General features: G+C 41.8%; 1 protein-coding gene across 4 annotated transcripts in view; it reads left to right on the top strand.

Moving 5' to 3' along the window:
- The window catches only part of PTCHD1 (patched domain containing 1), a 248,500-nt gene that overhangs the window by 78,908 nt on the left and 147,610 nt on the right, over nt 1-21,982 (top strand). For 3 of the 4 annotated variants that reach the window (XM_077294602.1, XM_077294600.1, XM_077294601.1), the window contains exon 3: nt 10,399-11,059. In XM_077294602.1, the coding sequence (XP_077150717.1) occupies nt 10,399-11,059 (661 nt within the window). Of the gene's footprint in view, nt 1-9,676; nt 9,967-10,398; nt 11,060-21,982 lie in introns of those variants that run through there. The other variant, XM_077294603.1, reaches the window with a different exon arrangement.

The following is a 21,982-nucleotide window of genomic DNA, read 5'->3' as shown; positions in this document are numbered from 1 at the left end:
TTTCTGAAGTCCAATTTTAACCCCTTCCTGACATCGGACGTACTATCCCGTCGAGGTGGGGTGGGCCCGTATGACCACCGATGGGATAGTACGTCCAGCGCGATCGGCGGCGCTCACGGGGGGAGCGCGGCCGATCGCGGCCGGTTGTCAGCTGCCTATCACAGCTGACATCCGGCACTATGTGCCAGGAGCGGTCACGGACCGCTCCCGGCACATTAACCCCCGACACACCGCGATCAAACATGATCGCGATGTGCCGGCGGTGCAGGGAAGCATCGCGCAGGGAGGGGGCTCCCTGCGGGCTTCTCTGAGCCCCCCGCAGCAACGCGATGTGATCGCGTTGCTGCGAGGGTCTTACCTCCCTCCCTGCCTGCTCCAGACCCGGATCCAAGATGGCCGCGGATCCGGGTCCTGCAGGGAGGGAGGTGGCTTCACAGAAGCCTGCTCAGAGCAGGCACTGTGAAGCAGCCTGCGCTTCTCTCAGATCGGTGATCTGTCAGAGTGCTATGCAAACTGGCAGATCACCGATCTGTATTGTCCCCCCCTGGGGCAAAGTAAAAAAGTAAAAAAAAAAATTTCCAAATGTGTAAAAAAAAATAAAAAAAAATATTCCAAAATAATGAAAAAAATATATATATTATTCCCATAAATACATTTCTTTATCTAAATAAAAACAAACAAACAATAAAAGTACACATATTTAGTATCGCCATGTCCGTAACGACCCAACCTATAAAACTGGCCCACTAGTTAACCCCTTCAGTAAACACCGTAAGAAAAAAAAAAAAAAAACGAGGCAAAAAACAATGCTTTATTATCATACCGCCGAACAAAAAGTGGAATAACACGCGATCAAAAAGACAGATATAAATAACCATGGTACCGCTGAAAGCGTCATCTTGTTCCGCAAATATCGAGCCACCATACAGCATGATCAGCAAAAAAATAAAAAAGTTATAGTCCTGAGAATAAAGCGATGCAAAAAAAATTATTTTTTCCATAAAACAGTTTTTATCGTATAAAAGCGCCAAAACATAAAAAAATAATATAAATGAGGTATCGCTGTAATCGTACTGACCCGAAGAATAAAACTGCTTTATCAATTTTACCAAACGCGGAACAGTATAAACGCCTCTCCCAAAAGAAATTCATGAATAGCTGGTTTTTGGTCATTCTGCCTCACAAAAATCGGAATAAAAAGCGATCAAAAAATGTGACGTGCCCAAAAAGTTACCAATAAAAACGTCAACTCGTCCCGCAAAAAACAAGACCTCACATGACTCTGTGGACCAAAATATGGAAAATTTATAGCTCTCAAAATGTGGTAACGCAAAAAATATTTTTTGCAATAAAAAGCGTCTTTTAGTGTGTGACGGCTGCCAATCATAAAAATCCGCTAAAAAACTCGCTATAAAAGTAAATCAAACCCCCCTTCATCACCCCCTTAGTTAGGGAAAAATAAAAAACATGTATTTATTTCCATTTTCCCATTAGGGTTAGGATTAGGGCTAGGGTTGGGGCTAGGGTTAAGGCTACAGTTAGGGTTGGGGCTAAAGTTAGGGTTAGGGTTGGGGCTAAAGTTACGGTTAGGGTTTAGATTACATTTACGGTTGGGAATAGGGTTGGGATTAGGGTTAGGGGTGTGTCAGGGTTAGAGGTGTGGTTAGGGTTACTGTTGGGATTAGGGTTAGGGGTGTGTTTGGATTAGGGTTTCAGTTATAATTGGGGGGTTTCCACTGTTTCGGCACATCAGGGGCTCTCCAAACGCGACATTTCGTCCGATCTCAATTCCAGCCAATTCTGCGTTGAAAAAGTAAAACAGTGCTCCTTCCCTTCCGAGCTCTCCCGTGTGCCCAAACAGGGGTTTACCCCAACATATGGGGTATCAGCGTACTCAGGACAAATAGGACAACAACCTTTGGGGTCCAATTTCTCCTGTTACCCCTGGGAAAATACAAAACTGGGGGCTAAAAAATAATTTTTGTGGGAAAAAAAAGGATTTTTTATTTTCACGGCTCTGCGTTATAAACTGTAGTGAAACACTTGGGGGTTCAAAGTTCTTACAACACATCTAGATAAGTTCCTTGGGGGGTCTAGTTTCCAAAATGGGGTCACTTGTGCGGGGCTTCTACTGTTTAGGTACATTAGGGGCTCTGCAAACGCAATGTGACGCTTGCAGACCATTCCATCTAAGTCTGCATTCCAAATGGCACTCCTTCCCTTCCGAGCCCTTCCATGCGTCCAAACGGTGGTTCCCCCCACATATGGGGTATCAGCGCACTCAGAACAAACTGGACAACAACTTTTGGGGTCAAATTTCTCCTGTTACCCTCGGGAAAATACAAAACTGGGGGCTGAAAAATAATTTTTGTGGGAAAAAAGTTTTGTTTTATTTTTACGGCTCTGCATTATAAACTTCTGTGAAGCCCTTGGTGGGTCAAAGCACTCACCACACATCTAGATAAGCTCCTTAGGGGGTCTACTTTCCAACATGGTGTCACTTGTGGGGGGTTTCTACTGTTTAGGTACATTAGGGGCTCTGCAAACGCAATGTGACGCCTGCAGACCATTCCATCTAAGTCTGCATTCCAAATGGCGCTCCTTCACTTCCGAGCCCTTCCATGCATCCAAACGGTGGTTCCCCCCCACATATGGGGTATCAGCGCACTCAGGACAAATTGGACAACAAATTTTGGGGTCCAATTTCTCCTGCTACCCTCGGGAAAATACAAAACTGGGGGCTAAAAAAATAATTTTTGTGGGAAAAAATTTTTGTTTTATTTTTACGGCTCTGCATTATTGACTTCTGTGAAGCCCTTGGTGGGTCAAAGCGCTCAAAACACATCTAGATAAGTTCCTTAGGGGGTCTACTTTCCAAAATGGTGTCACTTGTGGGGGGTTTCAATGTTTAGGCACATCAGTGGCTCTCCAAACGCAACATGGCGTCCCATCTCAATTCCTGTCAATTTTGCATTGAAAAGTCAAACGGTGCTACTTCCCTTCCGAGCTCTCCCATGCGCCCAAACAGTGGTTTACCCCCACATATGGGGTATCAGCGTACTCAGGACAAATTGTACAACAACTTTTGGGGTCCAATTTCTTCTCTTACCCTTGGGAAAATATAAAATTGGGGGTGAAAAGATAATTTTTGTCAAAAAATATGATTTTTTATTTTTACGGTTCTGCATTATAAACTTCTGTGAAGCACTTGGTGGGTCAAAGTGCTCACCACACCTCTCGATAAGTTCCTTAGGGGGTCTACTTTCCAAAATGGTGTCACTTGTGGGGGGTTTCAATGTTTACGCACATCAGGGGCTCTCCAAACGCAACATGACGTCCGATCTCAATTCCTGTCAATTTTGCATTGAAGAGTCAAACGGCGCTCCTTCCCTTCCGAGGTCTCCCATGCGCCCAAACAGTGGTTTATCCCCACATATGGGGTATCAGCGTACTCAGGACAAATTGTTCAACAACTTTTGGGGTCCAATTTCTTCTCTTACCCTTGGGAAAATAAAAAATTGGGGGCGAAAAATAATGTTTGTGAAAAAATATGATTTTTTATTTTTACGGTTCTGCATTATAAACTTCTGTGAAGCACTTGGTGGGTCAAAGTGCTCACCACACCTCTAGATAAGTTCCTTAGGGGGTCTACTTTCCAAAATGGTGTCACTTGTGGGGGGTTTCAATGATTAGGCACATCAGGGGCTCCCCAAACGCAACATGGCGTCCCATCTCAATTCCAGTCAATTTTGCATTGAAAAGTCAAATGGCGCTCCTTCGCTTCCGAGCTCTGTCATGCGCCCAAACAGTGGTTTACCCCCACATATGGGGTATCGGCGTACTCAGGACAAATTGTACAACAACTTTTGGGGTCCATTTTCTCCTGTTACCCTTGGAAAAATAAAACAAATTGGAGCTGAAGTAAATTTTTTGTGAAAAAAAGTTAAATGTTCATTTTTATTTAAACATTCCAAAAATTCCTGTGAAGCACCAGAAGGATTAATAAACTTCTTGAATATGGTTTTGAGCACCTTGAGGGGTGCAGTTTTTAGAATGGTGTCACACTTGGGTATTTTCTATCATATAGACCCCTCAAAATGACTTCAAATGAGATGTGGTCCCTAAAAAAAAATGGTGTTGTAAAAATGAGAAATTGCTGGTCAACTTTTAACCCTTATAACTCCCTAACAAAAAAAAATTTTGGTTCCAAAATTGTGCTGATGTAAAGTAGACATGTGGGAAATGTTACTTATTAAGTATTTTGTGTGACATATCTCTGTGATTTAAGGGCATAAAAATTCAAAGTTGGAAAATTGCAAAATTTTCAAAATTTTCGCCAAATTTCCATTTTATCACAAATAAACACAGGTAATATCAAAGAAATTTTACCACTATCATGAAGTACAATATGTCACGGGAAAACAATGTCAGAATCGCCAAGATCCGTTGAAGAGTTCCCTCATAAAGGGACAGTGGTCAGAATTGTAAAAATTGGCCCGGTCATTAACGTGCAAACCACCCTTGGGGGTGAAGGGGTTAAAGTCTGAGTCCTTGTTGGTCTTCCGCCTCTTGTAATCCAAAATTCAAGGATAGCATGATCGCTGCCTCCTAAATTCCCAGCCACCTTTCCTCAACCATTTCCTCCCTGTTGGTAAGAATTACATCCAACATTGCAAATCTTCTTGTTCTCTCTTTTACCTTTTGAAAGATAAAGTCATCAGCAAGAGAAGAAAATAATTTTCTGTACCCATTACATTTGCCTGAAAGAGATTCCCAAAAAATATCTGAATAGTTAAAACCTCCCATGATCACTGTGTCATACTTTTTTTGAGAACAGAAACATCTGATGTAAAAATGTATGTCTGTCATGCATATCTTCAGTCTGTCCAGATCACCTATAGTAAACACCTACAATAGTGTCCTTTCTGATATTCTCTCCTTGTGTTCATACCCAAACAGTTTCTACAGGGCCACCATTCCCTGAAGCTTGGATCTCTGTGAAGATATACATTTTCCTAACATACAATGCAACACCTCCTCCCCTCTTGTTAATCCTTGCGTTTTTTTGTATGCATTTTGCCGCGTTTGACGACGCATGCGTCGTTTCTATGCTTGCGTTTGGTTGCAGAAATGCAACATGTAGTAATTTCTAGAGGCGTTTTTTTGCGGCAACAAACGTATTGCTGTCTATGTAAACGCATGCGTTTTTAAGGACATGCGTTTGGTTGCGTTTTAAACGCATGCGTTTCAATAGAAAAAAACAAGAAGACACACTGATAAGCCACCCCCCACCATCCAGGTGATAAAGGGATCCAAACCCTAACCCTAACCCATAAGCCACCCCCCACCATCAAGGTGATAAAGGGATCTAAACCCTAACCCTACCCCTAACCCTAACCCTAACACTGACCCATAAGCCACCCCCCACCATCAAGGTGATAAAGGGATCCAAACCCTAACCCTAACCCATAAGCCACCCCCCACCATCAAGGTGATAAAGGGATCCAAATCCTAACCCTAACCCTACCCCTAACCCTAACCCTAACCCTAACCCTAGGGATCCTGCCTGTAAGGCTCGAGGTCATATGAGGACATCCAGCAGAGGGCGCATCACCGCGAATGAAGGTAATGTAGGTCAATGACCTGTAGTTACCTTCATTCGCGGTGATGCGCCCCCTGCTGGATGTCCTCATATGACCTCGAGCCTGGTAGCTTTTCTGAAGATTTTCCCACGTTCGAGGGACATCCAGCAGGGGGCGCATCACCGCGAATGAAGGTAAATACAGGTCATTGACCTACATTACCTTCATTGCCCAGGGTTTTACAGGCACAAGCACAGCTGCATTAGCAGAGCTGCTGCCTGTAAAATATTTTAACACCTTCAGATGGATTTACATCGTGGGACGTGACAGATCATCGGAAGGTATGTATATTGTTGGTTTATTATTTTTCCTTTGTTATAGAGCGAGGGTCTTCAGGTGGATTGAGAGAGTAATAAAATATTACAACAATCTGTGTGTTTATTTCATTAAAATACTTTTTAATAGAGTGTGTGTGGTTTTTTTTAACCCTTTCATTCAATTGGATTAATAATGGATAGGTGTCATGATTGACGCCTCTCCATTATTAATCTGGCTTAATGTCACCTTACAATAGCAAGGTGACATTAACCCTTCATTACCCCATATCCCACCTCTACACGGGAGTGGGAAGAGAGTGGCCAAGTGCCAGAATAGGCGCATCTTCCAGATGTGCCTTTTCTGGGGTGGCTGGGGGCAGATGTTTTTAGCAAGGGGGGGCCAATAACCGTGGACCCTCTCCAGGCTATTAATATCTGCCCTCAGTCGCTGGCTTTACCACTCTGGCGGAGAAAATTGCGCGGGAGCCCACGCCAATTTTTTCCGCGATTTAACCCTTAAATTTAATAGCTACAGCGCCGAAATTTTGCACATACACACTACTAACATTAATAGTGTGGAATATGCAAAAAAAAGGGGGATATGACATGGTTTACTGTATGTAAACCATGTCTCATATCATGTCAGGTTTAGGCAGGAGAAATGAAAAGCCGGCAATTGAATTACCAGCTTTTCTGCTATATCGCGCTGAAGTAAATATAAATATATATATATATATATATATATATATGTGTCTCAATGACATATATATATATAAAAAACGAAACCCGACTTTGGAGCGAAGATCGCCGAACCGCCGACTCGATCCCACAGTGAGATCGGGTCGGGTTTCACGAAACCCTACTTTGCAAAAAATCGGCGACTTTTGAAATTGGCCGATCTGTTTCGCTCAACCCTAATCCTAACCCTAACCCTAACCCTACCCCTAACCCTAACCCTAGGGATCCTAACCCTAACCCTACCCCTAACCCTAACCCTAACCCTAATCCCAACCCTAGCTATTTCTATTTATAGTGGGTTTTCTTGTTGATTTTGATGATTGGCAGCTGTCACACACTTCTCAGCATGCGTTTCAAAAATGCAAACGCAGGAAAAAATGCATGTAAATGCGGCAAAACGGCGCGTTTTTTTACCGCATGCGAAAACGCATGCGTCTAAAAAATGCGGCGTTTTGTCGCGTTTACATGCATTTTTTTCACCACCTGCGTTTGCGTTTTAAACGCTGCATTTTTAAATGCAAATGTGAAACTAGCCTTAGTCACAAAGTAAAAATACTTTGTTTTTGTTTTTTTTACTGTGAATGCTTTTTCAAAAGGTCATGTTTAGTTTTTATTCTCTTATAATTGGTGCGGAATATTAGTAATTTTGCATGACTCTGAAAACTATATTTCCCATGACTCTACAGTCTCCTTAGCTGCTTTCCTTGTCTGTTTATTTGATGCATTAGCCCTCATTCAGATTTCCTTCTTTTACATCCATTTTCTATCAGTTTGTTTGAGCAGATTTTCATCAGTGTTTGGTCACTGTGTTTTACCATCAGTACTTCATCATTTTGTCTATTATGCAAAAAAAAAACTGATGAAGGTTTCTCAAGATTTTCCTGACAAAATGTCAGTGAAAAATGGACATTACTACAATATAACAAGGTTACCACAGTGTTGTTTGGGTTTTTCGCCAACCAATAGACTTGCATTCACGAGATCATGAGATCTTTTGGCTAGACTGGGGAAAAACGCTTTCAATATGCAAGCTGCAGTCATCACCAGTCATATTAGGAAAAAAATAACCAAAACATTAAATTCAGAAAGATGGGGAAAAAATTATTTTTAGCAAACCTCTTTAACTCATGTCTTATGATTAGGCTTAAATTGTCTGGAGTTTTAAGGATTAGGTTCTTAGACTCCCTTCAGTGGTGATTTTTGTAAATCAGAATTTTAGCAGTATAATATATGGCTGCACAGGAGATTTGGGGCTGTGTATCAAAAAATTAGGCCCTCGTACTTTTTTCAACTTCAAAATTCCAAATTATGGTCAGCATTTTATATACTTTTGATATTTACCACAATTAAAAATTTTTTTTTTTTCTATGTGGTAGGCGCTTCTATCATTCCTTTACAGAGAGGTATTTGGTATTCACTTTAGGGCACCATTAATTTAAATCATGTATTGCTAGTGTTCCTAGCTTTATATTTACCAGATATTAAAAAATGTTCCTTGATATTTAGCTGGTGATATATATAGCAAGACATTCCATTCCATTTCACATTCCAGATTTGTATGCAAAAATCTGTATATTAAAACTTGTTATTATGGCATTATATACCTAGTAACATATTAGTCCAAACTAATGATGATGAGTGAATCTTTTGGAATTTTAATTTATCAGATTCACCTTATTTTCCTCTGAGATGTGCTTTGCAGTGGATTGAATCATTTTTATTATACTGTGTGGTCTCCCTAGACCCCAGAACATAATAAATGTAACATAATAAGTGTAAAAAAAAAAGTAATATTACTTTACCACTCACCTCTCCGAACACCCCATGGTTTGCTGTCCACATCTCTGACCTATTCACTATAGACCAGAACTCCCGGCCTGGTAACTGTGCATTTTTAAATTCTGGCGCATGTCATGATGTCACAAGATCGCAATCTTACATTGTGCAGTGTCCATGGAAGCATGGTCATATCCAGGGGTCTTGGCCTATAATGAAGATGCAGGAGAAGTGGCACGATGGTGGAAAGACCAGAAGGCAGGTAGGGAGCAGCAAGATGGCTGGAGTGGTAAGTGGTGAAGTGAGCATTAGTTTTTTTTGGTTTGTATTTTTACCTTTTACTTGCCCCAAATTTTTTGGTGATCCTCGCAAACTGAATTGCAAAATGTTTGAAATTCAAATGAAACTCAATCTTCAGTGAATTGGTCTGCTTATCTTTGGTCCTAACATTAGTTATTGTTTATCCTAAAGGTAAACTGCATTCCAATGTATAATTAGATTACATAACAATACGTAGTAAAAAACGTAAAAAATGTGAAAAAACACAGTCCATCGTTTTTAACTCCTCTTCCTACAGAGTTTATCTAACTAAAAGTAAAAAAAAAAATGAAGCTGCCAAAAGACACAAATTGGGACATAGAGAGTATTTCCCAACTTCAATTAGGTAACTAGATTAGGTCCTGAAATTAATGACATCTTAGAATTCTATTGTGGTACTTGTAATTGTAAGTCAAAGAAAGCTATATGTAATATTTGCGCTAAGGACACCTATATGAAGCCATAAATAGTTAAAATGCTAGGACATGTCATAAGCAAGGTTCTTCATTAAAGACTAGGATTAACAAGATGTGTTTACCTTAATATCAAGGAAAAGGAAAACTGTATCCAGTGCTGGCATGCGGAAAGGTCCTTCACTCATGCACTTAAAGGTTGGTATCTGAAGCCTTCTCTGAATCTCTGTTCCAAAAATATCCAATATGTTGCAGAGCAAATGGTGGTATAGGAGACGCTGTCCCGGCCGGTGACTAGCGTACTCCCCCAGAGCTTGGTGACTGCCGTGAACAGGCAGTGGCGGCCGCGTGTGTATAGCTAAAGCCGACAAGGTGCAGGACCTTGTGTGATGTCACAGTCACGTGATGTGTACATGTGACCAGCTACAGAGCTGCGGAGCTAAGGAGCTACGAATAGCACACAGGACCAACTAATCCTACGCGTTTCAGAGTCACTGACTCCTTCATCAGGGATGAAGGAGTCAGTGACTCTGAAACGCGTAGGATTAGTTGGTCCTGTGTGCTATTTGTAGCTCCTTGTCGGCTTTAGCTATACACACGCGGCCGCCACTGCCTGTTCACGGCAGTCACCAAGCTCTGGGGGAGTACTCTAGTCACCGGCCGGGACAGCGTCTCCTATACCACCATTTGCTCTGCAACATATTGGATATTTTTGGAACAGAGATTCAGAGAAGGCTTCAGATACCAACCTTTAAGTGCATGAGTGAAGGACCTTTCCGCATGCCAGCACTGGATACAGTTTTCCTTTTCCTTGATATTAAGGTAAACACATCTTGTTAATCCTAGTCTTTAACGAAGAACCTTGCTTATGACATGTCCTAGCATTTTAACTATTTATGGCTTCATATAGGTGTCCTTAGCGCAAATATTACATATAGCTTTCTTTGACTTACCACATTTGGGACGATTGGGAGTGATCTCGTCCATATATTTGCTGCTTATTCACCTGGAGCAACTAAGCAGCGCCGTATGCTTCATTTTTAGACGTACTTGTAATTGTGTTTATTCCGCAATGGCTCTTGTGTTCAGTGGTGTTACCTATGGTTGTTAAGCTTTCAAGTCATATTGTCTATATAAATGTAGATTACTTAGCTAGAGATTTCTTGTTGTGTGGACTAGATGGATTCTCTAGACTTTACAGCAAGGGACAAGACATTTCACATTAATCATTCACTTTTTTTCTCTCTTTTACAGTTTCACTCTGCAGTGAAAAGAATTCAAGTTTACCGACCGGGGTTCAATTATACATTTGCTCACATTTGCATGTTGAGCAATGAGAAAACCTGCATAGTGGATGACATAATACACATTTTGGAAGAACTGAAAGCAGCTCGCTCTTCAAATCGAACAAACTTTGTCATTACCTATCCCATCACACAGTTAAAGGATGGCAGAGAAGTTTACAATGGGCATCAGTTGGGAGGTGTCACCGTGCACAGCAAAGATCGAGTTAAGTCTGCCGAGGCCATTCAGCTCACGTATTATCTGCAGGCAATCAACTCTATCAATGAAATGGTGGCTGAAAAGTGGGAATCTATTTTCTGCGAGACTGTAGAAAGCTTTCAAAGGTTAAATAGAGAGGTCAAAATGTACCCTTTCACGTCTTCATCTCTAGGAGAAGATTTTCAGAAGACCAGCAGGGTTGCAGAACGTTATCTGATCACAAGTCTTATCTTAGTTGTTTCATTGGCCGTCTTGTGCTGTTCCATGCAGGACTGTGTTCGAAGTAAACCTTGGCTCGGTCTACTAGGACTTGTGACAGTCACTCTTTCCACTCTCACTGCTGCAGGGATCATCAATTTGACAGGAGGAAAATATAATTCAACCTTCCTAGGAATTCCATTCATCATGCTAGGTAAACTTTTTTTTAACATTGTTCAGAAATACAAGTGCGGAGTATGGTTCATAGCTGGATAAGTATGAGTTTGAATATAGTAAAGTGCACCACATTTGCTTTAAGTCAACTTTTTGATTTCAATATGCTACTTCATTAAAGAAGCACTATATCACAGAAACATATAATTAAGGTGCCAGAAAAATTCAGAAATTCACAGCAAAAAGAACACCATATAAGCACCCTGTATCTTTGTCTTATTGTTTGTCAAACAACTGGCACCAGTCTAAGGTTGTATGTGGTGTATGTTTTTATAATAAGAGGATTATTAAATGTTAAGTTTTATTGAGTATATTATTATTATTCTATTCTTATATGGTGTTCTTTTTGCTGTGAATTATTAAAGAAGCACTGCCATCAAAGTTTTTATCGTCTTAATATACTGCAATCATCATATTGTATAAGTTATTTTTGAATTTTTCCCTTAGGTCTATGACATCACATGAGTAAAAACAGTCTAACTGAATCTTTTTAGGCTCTACATAGAAGCAAGAAGTGTCTTTGTCCTGCATGAGTCATCATTAGAACTACAATTCTACATCATTGCTAATCCCTTGCAGCCCAACTCCACCGCTTCTTCAACTCTGGACCCAGTTGCTCCGCTCGTCCCACTGCCAGGATGGGAAAATTATAGTTCTAATGATGAATCATGCAGGGAAAAGAGACCCAGTTTCTACATAGAGCTTAGAAGGATTCAGCTAGTCTGCTTTTAATCACGCTAATTATGTGATGTCATAGACCTAATGGAAAATAGAATAATTAACTGATTAAAAGGTCAAAATGAGTAATATTTTATGAGGATATAAACTTTGATAGAAGTGCTTCCTTAATAAGTGGCATGTTATAGAGCAGGAGCAGCTGATCACATGGGAAGTAGTGATCAGATGACATTTTTCTTCACTTTCTGACAGTATTTCAATAGATTAACAGCAAATGTTTAACCCTGGGTCAGACGCATCTCTGGCACTCCCGAGTTCAGGCGCAGTTTGCCCGAACAGGTTAGAAGACAGCATATACTATTTAATTATCTCAATTTCTGGGCTCTCAAATTAATCAGTGAACTTCATAGGGATGTATTAAAAGAGAGTACAAATAAAAATGTAATAACCATAAATATAACAAAACAAAAAGTACCAAAATTTTTATAGTGCTGCGGAATATGTTGGCGCTATATAAATAAAATTATTATTATTATAAATTATTATTATTATTATTATAAAATCCCCTTATGTGTAAGAAAACCCTACTTATTTCTGTGAAATATCCACAAACTTTGCATCACTCATTTATAAAACGAGTAAAATGAACAATTGTGATGAAAAAACTCCAGGAAGTACGAACCTTCAAAGGTGACAATCAGGTGCAATGAGCCTGAGAAACCATGGAAGTTACACCTGCTCTCCGCAAGGATGGTAGTAAAATTGCATGGGGGTATTTCAAGCAGCACCTAAAGATGGGAAAGTACTGGGAAGAGCGGATCCCCTGCCTCCTCAGATAGAAGGGGAATAAAAAATGTGTGAGCTATGCCTGTCAGACCTATAGCGCCTGATGGAGGGTTAAATTGTAAAATCTTTATACGTCATGTTTTCAATGTTGTGACATTCACAAAAGCTCTACTTCTGATTTTGAACAAATAAAGGTAGTGTGCAATTTCCCCACTTCAAAAGGAGTTGGCTGGCACAGTACTTAATGAGAATCTGTCAGTAGGACTTCACACTGCCAACTATTTATATGTGCATATAGCTCTTTCAAAGACAAGTCCAGCAATACCTTTACATGGCCATTCCTTTCCTCCATTAATGAAAAATCTGTATTTGAATTGATTAACAAATGAGGCTGATGAACTGTTTTAGATCTGAAGCATCTGTCACTCCAGCTCTATTTCCCCACCCAGCACCTCTCCCTTCTGCATTACTGGTGACTCCTTTACCTGAAGTCACATGGCACAGAGTTTGTCAGTAAAGTAGGAGGAGGATGCACTGGGCAGGGAATAGAACTGGAGTGACAAAGGCTTCAGATCTCTAATAGTTCATCAGTCTCATTTGTTAATCAATTCGAAGCCTGGTTTCTCAGTAATGGAGAAATGGACTGGCTATGTAAAGGTATATAAATAGTTGGGTGTGAAATCCTACTGACAGATTCTCTTAAGTTAGCCTTCTTTAGCTCTGCATCAGTTAAACTAAGTAACGGAAGTGAACACTAATTGGGGGTAATCCCTTATAGAAAATGACCAGGGATGCTAATGCCATGCTTACAGATATCTCCATGCATACATTTATGAATAACAGGAATTTTGGTTGTCCTATTCTAATTAATAGGACAGTTGAATGATACCTGTTGCTCGCACATGAACACATCTGTATGGCCAGAGACACACTAGCGTATCACATCTGATGCAAGTGCATTGGATGCAATATGCTAATGACACTCGGCTCCTGCTCTGCTGCGACCGTGAGCCGAGTGTCAGTGCTCTGTGCTCTGATCCTTTAACACGAAAGAATAAAAATACAGGTGTGTAGGAGATGGAAAAAGTAATTTCTCCATCTACTCTGCTGCCGGCGTCGGTGGGAATTGCACTGCACTTGGGTGATATCCGGGTGCAGTGCGATGTTTCACACAAATCCATAGACTTATATGGGTGCATGCAATCTAAATTTGACATGCAATCGCAGCATGCTGCGACTTTTTTACCTGTTTGATAGCGATCTGACGAAGCAGGAAAAAAAACGCCACTGAGAACAGAAGCATAGGATTAAATTGGTCCAAATGCGATCCAATTTAATCGTAAGTGGGAGCAAGCACTAAGTGTGATATAATCAGTCCCACTCACCTCCCAATATAGAAATGTGTGGTGCCAGAGCAATTTTCTTAAAGTTCAAGATCTACATTCAGAAATTACAGAAATAATATTTTTACATGAAGAGCTTAGTTATATAAAATAAATGTCTGCTGCCTAGGAGTGTTGCCTGTGTGTGCTTCTTAGTATCTACTTGGCTGCCAAATCTCTTGGCAGGTGGATTTTAAAATTACACCCTTTGACACATTGCATCTTGTAATGTTTTATGATCACTGATCACATTGCTCTGGAAACTGTATTAGCCACATTAAATCTTACAGAAGGGTTGAGTTTGAAAATTAGGTAATTACACATCTTCCGAGCAGGATGAAAAAAAGGATTTATTATGAAATACCTGAACATCAACTTTACCAGAAAATGCCAGAAATTAGATTCAAATTCATTCTAAATTGTTCATCCCCAACAATTCAGGATAGTAAAGCCTTAATGATCCAAATGTAGAGGAGTAAATCGACAAATAAAGCAGACCGGTCAGGTCTCCTACACTACAACCCCTGGCAAAAATTATGTAATCACCGGCCTTGGAAGATGTTCATTCAGTTGTTTAATTTTGTAGAAAAAAGCAGATCACAGACATGGCACAAAACTAAAGTCATTTCAAATGGCAACTTTATGGCTCTAAGAAACAGTAAAAGAAATCAAGAACAAAAAATGTGGTAGTCAGTAATGGTTACTTTTTGTAACCAAGCATAGGGTAAAAATTATGGAGTCACTCAACTATGAGGGAAAAAATTATGGAATCACTCTGTAAATTTTCATTCCCAAAACTAACACCTGCATCAAATTAGATCTGCTCATTAGTCTGCATCTAAAAAGGAGTGATCACACCTTGGAGAGCTGTTGCACCAACTGGACTGACATGAATCATGGCTCCAACAGGAGAGATGTCAATTGAAACAAAGGAGAGGATTATCAAACTCTTAAAAGAGGGTAAATCATCACACAATGTTGCAAAAGATGTTGGTTGTTCACAGTCAGCTGTGTCTAAAATCTGGACCAAATACAAACAACATGGGACGGTTGTTAAAGGCAAACATACTGGTAGACCAAGGAAGACATCAAAGGGTCAAGAAACTTAAAGCAATATGTCTCCAATACAGGAAATGCACACCAAAACAAATGAGGAACGAATGAGTGGAAACTGGAGTCAACATGTGTGACCAAACTGTAAGAAACCACCTAAAGGAAATGGGATTTTTCATACAGAAAAGCTAAATGAAAGCCATCATTAACACCTAAACAGAAAAAAACAAGGTTACAATGGGCTAAGGAAAAGCAATCATGGACTGTGGATGACTGGATGAAAGTCATATTGTCACGATCCATGTTTGGATCTGTGTCAGATCTGGTTTCCCTCTGATTTAAACCTTTTTTCCTTTCTGGTCATTGGGGGTTAATGCAGTTTCCCCCCCGGTGGCCGCTGGTGTTATTGCATTGCTGAGTCAGCTGATGTTTGTGACCACTCCCACCATCCTTTATAAGGTCACCTGGTGCATTATCTGACTGTTGGTTATACAGTTCCTTTCAAGAGACCAACCTCGCAGTAGCAGCTCCCTGGTGTCAGCCAAGTCTGGTGTTTGGAGCTCAGTTGCTGTACTATCTGTGTTGTGGAGTCTGCAGCGGCGTGCACAAGCTAAGTTCTGAGTTTTGTTACTTTGTAGTTTGTGCGTTCACCTTTTGGTATCGTGTTCCCCTCACTCTCATATTGTTTATTCCTGTTTATTTGCTTTGTGGTGCTGTTTACACTTTTCACCTCCTGGGGTGGGGGTTGGGGGTTTAGTTCAGGGTTTAACAGGAGACAGGGACAGGTCGGTGACTTGAGCCTCCCTACCTTCATGGGTACCCCCAAGTTAAGGAAAGACAGGGCTTCCCCTAGCCTGAGACAGTTCAGGGGCCCAGATTCCTCATCTCCTGTTTTCCTATTTCTGCCCCGTGACACATATTCAGTGATGAATTACAAATCTGCATTGGGCAAGGTGATGATGCTGGAACTTTTGTTTGGTGCCGTTCCAATCAGATTTATAAAGATGACTGCCTGAAGAGAACATGCAAATTTCCACAGTCATTGAAGATATGGGGCTGCATGTCAGATAAAGGCACTGGGGAGATGGCTGTCATTACATCTTCAATAAATGCACAAGTGTATGTTGATATTTTGGACACTTTTCTTATCCCATCAATTGAAAGGATGTTTGGGGATGATGAAATCATTTTTCAAGATGATAATGCATCCTGCCATGGAGCAAAAACTGTGAAAACATTCCTTGAAAAAAGACACATAAGGTCAATGTCATGGCCTGCAAATAGTCCGGATCTCAAACCAATTGAAAATCTTTGGTGGAATTTGAAGAAAATGGTCCATGACAAGGCTCCAACCTGCAAAGTTGATCTGGCAACAGCAATCAGAGAAAACAAACCAAAAAAGAAATGGATCTCAGAGCAATAAAATGAAAATCTTTATTGATGATTATGTCAAGAAAATTTTTATCATCATAAAAGTACATAAATACATAAAAATGGGGAAAAAGAAGGAGGGTAGAAGTGACACCTTAGTTCCACGTCCAATGGATGGCTGGTATAGTCAAAAGGGCATAATTATACAACGCGCCTATAAACATGCACATACCATACACCAATTAAATGGCAAAGGTCTAAAAAACCATTGCACAGACATCAATTGTAACAACCATTATATCAAAAGAGTCCAAAATGCCTCATATAACAATATAAAGTGACAAGTGCATAGTGTATATAGGTCACTGGATAAAATAAATTCTATTATATAAATAGCAAACTATCCAGATGACACAGGCAATTAATCAAATCGAATTATAATGTAGTTGCAAACCCAAAGATCTGATGCAAATGGATGTAATAGACGTAGAAAATGTAAGAGTGCCCATAGAAAGACCAACCTGGATAAGGACGTGGAAAAAAAAGGACCCCAACGCGCGTTTCACTGTTGTGCTTCCTCGGGGGGCCATTTGCAGAACATGCAGAACATATTATTTAATAACCTTTAAATTCATGTAAAATATTACCAGAGAAGATAGAATCAAGTTGCTAAATATGTCATTATAGGGGTTGTTTGGCCTTGTGGAGGTTTGACACTTGACAACCCTACACATTAGCTGTCTTAGACTGTGACATTGCATTTTTTAATGTATTTTTCCTGTGCAGATTTGTTACAAAACCTGAAGGGTTTCCTGATGACTGCAGAGTGAATGAGAATATTGAAGAATCTTATTTGTGATGACAGATTTAAATCTGCTGTATGTCTATACTTACAGATTTTTTGCTGCAGATTTCACCCATACTAATGCACCAAAAATGCGTGTTTTTTACCTCTGCATTTTTCCTGCCAAGAGATGCAGACATGGTGCACACATTTCTGGCCCAAATAATTAACGTGTGCACCCTTGGGTCTGTTATCGGCCAGACCTGAACAGTGAATGGCTTTGTTCACTATGTCATGTCCACTGCCAAGATCTGCAGCTCGGCTCTTATCTTATTGAATAGGTACTTAGCAGCAACCACTAAACCATGAGAAGACCCATGCTGTTCTGGTTCCTTTCAATGTTTGCATCCAGCTTATTTTGGAGCTGAAAACAGCTGATTGGTGGGAGTGCCAGATGTCAGCTCCCCACCAATCTGATATTCATTACTTATCCTAAGGAAGGTCATCAATATCACAAGGTTGAAAAACACCTTCAAGCTAATTACTTTCTATTATATATCAATGTATTACAATTTATAATCTCCAAAGTTACAGAAAGGCACAAGTACAAATCTTCTATGCCTGAAATACATCCTGTAACCAAACAACAAATGCATCTGTATTCTTCAGGTACTCCTACACTTTACATAGCTTTTGGCTATATGCCTATTTAGCAGACAGCTACCTTTCCCAACTCCACTATACATAAGAAGCGCTCATGCAGACAATCGTTTTAATTGGCCAAGCGCTACCCACATTTTTTTGACTGATAGCAATCTTACCTATGTTATTCTATTGGGCTGTGCACATGTCTGATTTTTTCCTTGGACCAAGAGGCAGAGCAGGGTAGGTGCAGATGACCATTTTCTCTCCAACTAAGAAAATTGATCCGATTCTGCTAATCAGACACTGATAAGAGTTTAATCAGAGTGGGATCCAATTTTATCGAAGGTGGAGAGAAAAAAAAAGTTTCTCCACCTTCTCCATTATGTCAGTCTGTAAAAATCGGATGTTATCTCAGTGCTGTCTGAATTGCGGTGAAATTGCAAAAAAAGTGCAGTCCCACACTTGTTTTTTGTTTGGCTTTTTTTGCTAGGTTCACTAAATGCTAAAACTGGCCTGCCATTATAATTCTGCAGGTCAGTACGAGTTCATAGACACCTAACATGACTAGGTTAATTTTTATCTAAGTGGTGAAAAAAATTCCAAACTTTGCTAAAAAAAAATAAAATTGCGCCATTTTCCGATACTCGTAGCGTCTCCATTTTTCATGATCTGGGGTCGGTTGAGGGCTTATTTTTTGCATGCCGAGCTGGCATTTTTAACGATACCATTTCAGTGCAGATACGTTCTTTTGATCGCCCGTTATTGCATTTTAATGCAATGTCGCGGCGACCAAAAAGACGTAATTCTGGCGTTTCTAATATTTTTCTCGTTACGCCGTTTAGCAATCAGATTAATGCTTTTTTTATATTGATAGATCGGGCGATTCTGAATGCAGCGGTACCAAATATGTGTAGGTTTGATTATTTTTTTATTGATTTATTTTGAATGGGGCAAAAGGGGGGAGATTTAAACTTTTATATTTTTTTTTTTTTCCACATTATTTTTTACTTTTTTTTTTACTTTTGCCATGCTTCAATAGCCTCCATGGGAGGCTAGAAGCTGGCACAACACGATCGGCTCTGCTACATAGCAGCGATCTGATGTTCGCTGCTATGTAGCAGAAATGCAGGTGTGCTGTGAGCGCCGACCACAGGGTGGCTCTCACAGCTGCCGGGGGTCAGTAACCATAGAGGTCTCAAGGACCTCTATGGTTAATATTCAGAAGCATCACCGACCTCCGATCACGTGACGGGGGTTGGCGATGCGCTCATTTCCGGCCGCCCGGCCGGAAGCGCCGGTTAAATGCCACTGTCTGCGTTTGAAATCGGCATTTAACTAGTTAATAGCAGTGGGTGAATCATGATTTCACCCGCCGCTATTGCGGGCACATGTCAGCTGTTCAAAACAGCTGACATGTCCCGGCTTTGATGTGGGCTCACTGCGGAGCCCTGCATCAAAGCAGGGGATCTGACCTCGGAGGTACTATCCCGTCCGAGGTCAGAAAGGGGGTTAATTAGCTCCTATGGTAATAATAATATCCCCCATCCTGGCCCTGTGTATCTCATTCCTGGCTCCAGCCATATGTTCTCCCATCCTGCCCTCATGAGTATCCATCCTGCCCCATATGATCTCCCCATCCTGCCCCATCAGTCTCCATCGTATCCATCCTGCCCCATGATCCTGCACGATCTGTCTCCAATCCTGCCCCATGTCTTTCATTCTGCCCCGTGTATCCAATCATGCCCCGTATCTACATTCTGCCCATATCTCCAGCATCTCTGCCCCCAGTGTCCAGCATCTCTGCCCCAATGTGTCCAGCATCTCTGCCCCAATGTGTCCAGCATCTCTGCCCCCAATGTGTCCAGCATCTCTGCCCCCAATGTGTCCAGCATCTCTGCCCCCAATGTGTCCAGCATCCTGCCCCCAGTGTGTCCAGCATATTGCCCCAGTGTGTCCAGCAATCTGCCCCAGTGTCTCCAGCATATTGCCCCAGTGTGTCCAGCAATCTGCCCCAGTGTCTCCAGCAATCTGCACCAGTGTCTCCAGCATCCTGCCCCCAGTGTGTCCAGCATTCTGCCCCAGTGTGTCCAGCAATCTGCCCCAGTGTCTCCAGCATCCTGCCCCAGTGTCTCCAGCATATTGCCCCCAGTGTGTCCAGCATATTGCCCCCAGTGTGTCCAGCATTGTGCCCCAGTGTGTCCATTATCCTGCCACCAGTGTGTCCAGCAATCTGCCCCAGTGTGTCCAGCAATCTGCCCCAGTGTGTCCAGCATCCTGCCCCCAGTGTGTCCAGCAATCTGCACCAGTGTGTCCAGCAATCTGCCCCTGTGTGTCCAGCATCTTGCCCCCAGTGTGTCCAGCAATCTGCCCCAGTGTGTACAGCAATCTGCCCCAGTGTGTCCAGCATCCTGCCCCCAGTGTCCCCAGCATATTGCCCCCAGTATGTCCAGCATATTGCCCCAGTGTGTCCAGCATATTGCCCCCAGTGTGTCCAGCTTTCTGCCCCAGTGTGTCCAGCATATTGCCCCCAGCTTGTCCAGCATTTCTGCCCCCAGCGTGTCCAGCATTTCTGCATCCAGTGTCTCCAGCATTCTGCCCTGGGATTGCTGCTCTAAAAAAACAAACAAATAAAAAACAAAACACGAGTTCTTATTTACTAAGCTGCACTCTTGCGTCGGCTGGAGGGCGAAGCTTCCTCCCTCCACTCAGGTGAAGCATGCACTCGCAGGTGGCTGACAATGATGTCAGACACCGGCGACGTGCGCCCTGCGGCACATGTCAGCTGCCAGCCTCCGATTGGCTGGCAGCTGTTAACCATTGACGTGCGGGCTTGCGCCCGCACCTGCACGTCAATAGCCTTACTGCCGCAGTGCCTGTAGGGGGGGCCCGGTGAGCAGATGAGACGGGCCCCCTCTGCCCACTGGGCCCATATGCCAGTCAGGGCAGTAATGCCCTGATGGTGGTGGGCAATCTGAGCGGTAGCCCAGGGCTCCCCCACACCACTGGGCCCTGGGCTACCGCCCAGATTGACCCTATTATAATCCGCCCCTGGTTCTCATTATTACCTCTTGGTGATTTTGCCTTTAACAGTTGGGTTAACCAGTCTACTGGAACTTCGCCTTTTTTTATAGTTATGGTTTTCATCCTCACTTGGGTGAATTCTCAAGAATTAATTTTTGTTGTCCTGGAGTATAGGTTGCCATAAAGAAACTTGGGAATGTCTGGAGGGAGTTTCAGAAGAAGATTGGGGTGGCTAAGCATCGCCAGCAATGGACGGCGGAAAAGAAAAATTCATGTGGCCCCATATTCAAGGATGGTGATAAGGTTTCAGTATCTACCAAAAATATTAAATTGAAAGCACCATCAGCAAAGTTGAGTCCTAAGTTTATTGCTCTGTATGACAGTTTAGAGGTAGTTAACCTGATGGCTATCAGATTAAAACTTCCTCCATCTTTTTCCATTCCAAATAAATTTCATAAATCACTGTTAAAAGAGTTTTGGTTTTGTCTCCTTCATCTCCGCATCTCTGCTGGTTTCTGCCAATGACCATTTGTAGTTTGAAATGCAAAAGATTGCTGATTCCCGGAAAGTCCATAGTTCCCTCCAGTACCTAATTCATTTAAGAGGTTATGGACAGGAGAAGAGGTACTGGGTCCTTGCTTGAGCTGTAATCACCGATCATCTGGTTAGGCCTTTCCATTGTAGATTTGCTGGAAAACATGGAGGTCTGGTGGTCTCTGCTCATTGGGTGATTGTTTTGCTGACCTATGGAATCTGGGTAAAGCTGATTTGTTAGTGTTTTGATTGACAGCTTGGCTGTTCATTCTTGTGATGGACATGCTGAGCTCTCGGTGTTTTGATTGATGGCTCAGCTGTTCAATCTGGTGAGCTGTTTGCCTCTGATCCCTGCTAGATGTAGTTTGTGGTTCCCTGTGTTTGCCTGATTCTAATGTTCTGAGTTCTGATCGTTCTGCTGCCTGGTGCTTGGACTGTCTTCTAACAATCCATTTGTCTTGTTCTTTTGCTTTGATCTGCTATCTCCAGGTATTTTGACACCAGACCGTGATGAGACTTCCCCATTGTTTTTTCTCTTCATTTTCAGCGTGTTCTTTTGGAACTGTCCCTGGACCATCTTATTTCTCTGCCTTGTGGTCTGTCTGTGAGTTGTGACAAGCGTCATATTTAGGCTGGGAAAGGGGCCTAA

The sequence above is a fragment of the Ranitomeya variabilis genome, chromosome 3 (assembly GCF_051348905.1).
Source record: "Ranitomeya variabilis isolate aRanVar5 chromosome 3, aRanVar5.hap1, whole genome shotgun sequence".
Taxonomy (NCBI): domain Eukaryota; kingdom Metazoa; phylum Chordata; class Amphibia; order Anura; family Dendrobatidae; genus Ranitomeya; species Ranitomeya variabilis.
This window is presented reverse-complemented; position numbering and strand designations above follow the sequence as displayed.